The sequence below is a fragment of the Panicum hallii genome, chromosome 4, assembly GCF_002211085.1.
Source record: "Panicum hallii strain FIL2 chromosome 4, PHallii_v3.1, whole genome shotgun sequence".
Lineage (NCBI taxonomy): Eukaryota > Viridiplantae > Streptophyta > Magnoliopsida > Poales > Poaceae > Panicum > Panicum hallii.
In genome coordinates this window covers 43,355,048-43,361,781 of record NC_038045.1, presented here as the reverse complement: position 1 = coordinate 43,361,781, position 6,734 = coordinate 43,355,048, and the positions used below count along the sequence as shown (strand labels likewise).

General features: G+C 43.6%; 1 protein-coding gene across 1 annotated transcript; it reads left to right on the top strand.

Annotated features, from left to right (window-relative positions):
- Window positions 1–417: 417 nt before the first annotated feature.
- LOC112890667 (protein LE25-like) lies at window positions 418–868 on the top strand. Its single transcript, XM_025957515.1, has one exon. It carries the CDS (start codon window positions 462–464, stop codon window positions 687–689), a length of 228 nt encoding a protein of 75 aa, XP_025813300.1. The 5' UTR covers window positions 418–461; the 3' UTR covers window positions 690–868.
- The last annotated feature ends 5,866 nt before the right edge of the window (window positions 869–6,734 follow it).

The window sequence follows — 6,734 nt, the reverse complement described above, 5'->3', positions numbered from 1 at the left end:
TTTTCAAGGGAGTTGGGCTAGTATGTTCATCCAACAAGTTGACAAATTCTCTATAGTCTAGGTTGCCATTTTATCCGTAGGAATTTGATGCGTTAAGGATGAGCAAGATACTCATAGATTGCTAATACCATCAGATGTCCAACAAAGTAGTTCGATATATGCGTGGCAAACTATTCTTCTAGTTTTTAGAAAGCAAAGCACCTCAGGCTTACACGTGTCCCCCCACGCGTCGAATTGCCGTGCTATCAACTGCACACGTAGCTTCCTAGCGAGCGATTCTGGTGCCACGTTGGCAAATTAAACGGTGCCGTGTGACAAAAGGAGTGTCGTGCGTGTCCACACTTGGAAACCAGCACTGAGCTTTTACATTGTATATATACTGGTCCCCTTTCAGCTGCAGCATTTCACTGACTGAGCGCGAATTCCACCGACGACCGATCCAACCAGCAAGGCATCAGGACATGTCCGCGATTAAAGCCAAGGTCGAGGACGCCGCCTCGTCCGCCAAGGCCGGCACGGAGAAGGCCAAGGCCGCCGCCGGCGAGAAGGTGGAGAAGGCGACGACGAGAGACCCGGTGAGGAAGCGGGAGGCCGAGGAGCGGAAGGAGGACCGGAAGCTGGAGATCGAATCCGACGAGAGGGTCGAGAAGGCCGGCCATGGCCCCGAGAAGCACAAGGTGGAGGAGTAGACCGTAGGCGCCTACGGGTGAACGCGAGCAGCCAGCAGGGCGGCACGCCGGCGCTGCCGCGAGTGGAACGAGCACGGAGCACCATACGACTTGTGCGCCATAGCCATACGAGCTGTGTTAATCTTATGTAACGTCGATTGAGTTTATTATAAGAAAACACAGGCATCTACCGTTATTCATGTTACTATATTCATCATGAGTACATCCCCATAGTATGTCTAATTTATGTGGTATATTTGTTGATACGGCAGATGTTCATATATTTTTTATATAAATTTGATGAAAGTTGGAAAGGTTAATTGAGATAAAAACGTAAAAACACATCATACACGGCGTTCCATCTATAGTCGTCGGTCGTTCAATCACTTTGCTGACTTCTTTCAACTTTCAAACATCCCACCAGTTTTCTCTAGAAAACATTTCATCACCTATGCGATACCATCCGCACCCTATAGCGGCAAGACTCGCGGTGGAGTAGGAGGTCGCGGGCATGATGGGTGAGCCTCAGGTAGGTCAAACCCGCGGCTTCCGCTGGGGGCGCGGTTGACCGCCATTCGAGGATCTTCTCAGCATGGCGACGCTCGATCCCCTGCTAGCTCCGACCTCCATGCTACTCCTCTGTTTCACACTGTCGCCCGGGTGAAGCAACCGGACGGCCAAAGGAAGAAGGCCTTCTGCAAAAAAATAAAAAATCACATATAACCCTATAACTTTTTCTATCTTTCCTGTGTCTACACACTTTCGCAAATAACCCCCACCTCAAAATGTCTTTTAAGTTAGAGCATTCCTTTCGAGAAGTTTCACTGTTAGCTTTTAAGATTTAGTTTTATTTACATTTAAGCCCTCGCGGCCTCCAAAGTTTTATATCTTTCACATTTTAGTGCTGCTTTAAACAATTTTTATGCTCATGCGATCATAGCAACGAGTGCTACATTTTGGTATGATTTTTTAATATTTTCTGACCAATGTATTTCTCTTACATATAATTTTCTGACTATTTATATGTTTGCTTTGGTTGCTTATCATGAGTAGAATGGACAAAGATCTTGGTATATTAATCACGAATTGATTCATCCATACAATATTTTAATATAAAATCAAATTAAACTTGCTACTCTTCTAGTTGTCTAAATGCACATTTTAGACCTCATATATTTTGTTAATCCTGCTACGGACGTATGGAGCATGTTTGCTAGTCTTAGAATTTTTGACCAAGACATGCACGAAGGGCGTACGTGGCCCCACTTAGAGCTGTGGGCCTCCACGTCCAGCAATCCACAACGATCCGGAAGCTAGGGCGTGCAAATGTTGACAATTTTGCTCCGATCCATACAGGAAAAGTCCAATGAGTAAAATCCTAAAATTTCTTACCAAACCCTCTTCTTTTCCACTACGGCATGGGAGAATATACGCTTCTAAACTAGAAAAGAATTTATCTCATCCTTGGACAAAAAAAAAGACCTGATCATCTATTTTACACCCATTTTTACTTTGTGCTTAGTGAGCTGGCTTCCATCAGAGCGATAAACAGGTCACTTTCCTGGTGTACGCGGAGCATCTAACTGAACCTGATACCTTCAGTTTGGCCCGGGAGCTCCATCACTGGATAAGCACTTGTTTGTTAAAAATAGAATCGGGTTCTAGTAGGCGTGTTGGAATATTATTTTTTTTAGATAAGGCGTGTTGAAATGTTAGGGAATTTATGTTCAATGAAACTGCATCAGCGCTTTGTGAACTGCTTATAATTTTAATCTATGTTCCAGACAAATATGTTTCAAATTATACAATAATGTCAGAGAGACAACTGTTATGTTCCATTCATTTCACAGATAAACTGTAGTTTATGTATAATGTATTTGTGATTGCATAAAAACTGTGTTGGGTAGCTCTAATCTTCGGTTGTAGCTCATTCTTGTCGATGTTTGTCTGCATTAGTTCATTTCTTATCTTCCCTCGGACCGCCTTTGTCTCTTGGGTCCCAACCTTCTTTACATGCAATTTTTTATGTGTCGGCAGCAAATATATTTTTATATACAAATCGGTACAGCTGGGGTTTTTAGAACAGTGTACAAATGCAAAACGCTGGCACACATGCGCCCACATAATTATATCGTCTAATGAATGCTTACAGGAGACTGAACGGCCAATCTTGATATTTACAGAGTTACAAATAGCCAAGATTGGGAGTTCCTACGTGTCTGGGACTTACTAAGCCCCAAGTGGATAGATTTTCCACCACAAAGAACCTAACAAACAGAGCTTCTCCCAGTTCTCTCGATGAAGTTAATAACTTTCGCAATTTGTAGGACAAAAAATTACACATATAAATGCAGAATATTTTCTAGAAAGTATACGGTATAACACCGGAGACTAGTTCACACGTTTTGGCATAAATTTACAGCAAGAAAGTTCGCTCTACATATTTCTACTAATTCCTTCAAGCATAAGAATTGACTAAAAGAAAGGTGCCACGAAGAAGGAAGGACGGCGAGGCATCACCCTTGGAGAAAATGAAACGGGGAAGAAGATGTTGTGATCAGATTCTTTCTCATCCATGAACTGACTGTCTAGCACGCACCCATACAGGTGGCCTCTTGACTTGACGAGCATAATTCCCTGGGTCCTCCATGCGTGCAACAAAGATCAGGAAGGACTGGCCATGTTTAATTATATGACCTCCATGTGTGCAGTTCAATTGTGAATGCGTGGTCACATTTATTTGTCTGCAACCTGACGGGGATGAAATTAAACTGAGAAAATACAAGCAAAGCCGACGAACTAATTTGAAGCAGATGTCATATGTGTACAATCGGAATCATATATGCAGATTTCGTTTCAAAAAGAAATCTTATATGCAGATCCAACTATGGTTCTGAGACAATCACACAATGTCATATAGCCGATCACACCCCAGCAACATAATTGACAGGTAGCCTAGATGCACAGCACACAGCAGCAGCAACAACAACAATAGCATCTTCACTTGACGAGCATAAGAACACAACAGCAGCAGCAGCAGCACAACAGCAACACAGTGCAATCTTGGTTGTTGCTCACCTCAGCGGCGCCATGATTTGCCCGGCGGCCTGCGATCATCCTTGCCACCATATGCGTGGTGATCGTCATGGCCGCGATCGCCGAGGCTGTTGCTGGCGGCCGGCGCCGGCACGGTGGGAGAGTAGTCGTCTTCCCGGGCACGACGAGCGACCTGCGGTGAGGGTGGTGTCCTCAGGGTACCCGTGGGCACATCTTTTGGCTGCGGTGCTGCCACTGGGCCTTGGTGGCGAGGACCATGCTCCGATTGCTTGGGACCTTTGGTGGCCGGAGTAGACTTCGTGAAAATCTGATCCTTATGCTCAGGAGACTCCACCACCATCTTCTGATCCCCATGCTTAGAAGCTTGCACGGCGGGAGGTGGCGAGGGTATTGTCTTCTGCGTACCCCTATGCTCTGCCAAATCTTCAGGAAACTGCGGTGCCAGAGTAGGCGGTGGCGTAGGCGGCGGCGAGTCCGTATTGCCACCATTGAAATCTCCTCCGTTCTTGTTCTGACTCGCACCATTGCCCTCCTGTGATCCCTTTCCATTCCTAGTGGGCGACGGGATGGCTTGCTCAGTCCGGCCGTTCCTATGACCTGGATGATCAGGGGTCGTCTTCATCCTGGTGCCTGCACCCTGAGACGGTGACCCATGATCATCGTGGCCGCAGCAGAAGGGGAGACACATAGCGGTGGAGCTGGCGCCGAGGAATAGCTAGCCGGAGGCTATGCAATTATTCAGTGAGGGGTATGATTAGACTGAAGAAGGTAGGTAGGAAGGGTGCTTAGACGTGTGGTTAGGCGAGAGAGAATATATCGCAGCAGACATGGGGCGCCAGCAGTAAGATGAGTTCGTAGGACTTAAGCTAATGTTAACCTCAATGAACATACGTCCACACCGTATGGAGCAACAGGAAGATGCTCGTCCTCAATGATGGAGAATTTATGCCCAAGGCTTTACCAAGCCCTGCCCTCGTCTTCGCACGGGGTCCTTGGTTCGGTTATCTGAACTGAAGAATAGATAGTGTGATGCTTAATGATTCAAAAGAGAAAGGGAGAGACAGAGTGCTGCTAGCTTGCTTTGTCCTGTGATATATACTGACCCGTTTGTTAATTGCCAAATGTGGTGTCCTTGTAAAATGTTCTCGACCTCAACTTGGAATCTTTAGTCAGGGAGCTCCCATGGTCCCTTGTCTGCTCCTGCTATGTGGCGCTTTCTTATCCGTTCCAGTTTCTGCTCTACACTTGATATGTACGTGGAATCCTTCCACGTATTTCTAATATTGTTTTGAGTCAGGATGAATATGAATTCGACTGGAATGTGAATCATAATGCGGAGTTTTCAGTAAAGTTTCATTATCTGGCTTTGATCTATAATAAAATCTAAAATATCCACAAACGCATCTGACGATTAAAAGCACCTTTAAAAGTTAAATTTTGTTCTGATACCTTTGCACAGGGAGTAATTTTAACAAAGGACAACTTAGCTAAGTGAAACTGGCAGGGAGTAAACAACATTGCTTTCATAAGGACGAAACGATAAAACACATGTTTTTTAAGTGCTGGTTTATTCATATACGGTATGGATTGTTGTTTATGTAGCTTGTGGTCTCAAATATGTTTGGCACTTTGCTGCCCAAGAACAGTAAAGAATTTAAGCCATTAGTGATAATTGAAGCAGCTGCTACTTGTTAGGCTTTTATGGTTATGTAGAGTGCGTCATTAAATTTTCTAGAAACCGAAAAAATGAATATATAGGAATATGATTGTGGTGAGCATCTCTATCCACTACTACAGATTCGGTTTTTGCAAACGGGCCTTCACCGCCGGTTCCAAAGTTGGTGGCCGTAGTGGCCGTTGGAACCGGCGGAGATGTGGTGTCACCAGCCATCACTACCAGTTTCAGCCACCAACCAGCGGTGATGAGGCCCATCACCACCGGTTGGTGTTACAAACCGGTGGTGATAAGCCTGTACAATATAAAACCCCAACCCCTTCTTCCTCACACCACCTTTCTTCTCTAACCCGACGGCCACACCCACTCTCCTCCATTGTTGTGACCTTTTTTTGCCGAAATTCAATTGAAACTTCGTCATTCTTGATGTATGGACTCCACCAACTTGTTCTAAGGTTAGTAACCACCAATCCATTGGATTTCTACCCATTTTATTTAGATTAGACTTGCATTTTGTGATGAATTGATCATGGAGAGCTTTTTTCTTCATTTTAGAACTATTTCTCACCAAAAATCATCATGGGGCTCCTCTTTTTGGTGTTTGAGTGCACCAACTTGTGCTAGGTAAGTGGCTAGCAATCCATTCGATTCATACCGTTTATCTTACGATTAATCATGCATTTTGTGATAAATTGATCATGGAGAGTCTCTTTTTCTTCATTTTCTTCATTTTAGGACTATTTTTCATCAACATTCATCACGAGGGCTCCTCTTTTTTGGTGTTTGAGTGCAACAACTTGTGCTAGGTTAGTGGCTAGCAATCCATTGAATTCATACCCTTTATCGTAGGATTAATCATGCATTTTTGTGATGAATTGATCATGGAGAGTCTTTTTTTCTTCATTTTAGGATAATTTCTCATCAAGACTCATCATGTAGGCTCATTAAATTTTGAGGGTTGGACTTCACATACTTGATTCAAGGTATGGAACTAGCTATTTATGGTTTGATTGTTGTGAAAATTATGATGATCGGGTTGTAAAGGATCTTTCTTAATTAATTTAGAGGGCAATTCTTAATTGCGATAATCATGATGTAAAGGTTCTTCGTTAATTTAGAGGGCATTCCTTAATTGTGATGATCGTGGATGTAAAGGCTCTTTGTTAATTTAGAGGGCATTTCTTAATTGTGATGATCGGGACATTTTTATATTTCTTAAAGTAAGATATTACTTATGAAACTTGACAAACTGAAAATCTATATGTAGAGATGATATTTTTATTAAGTTTGAATTCTTATGCATTTTTTCGTGCATATAGATGAATCGAGGATGG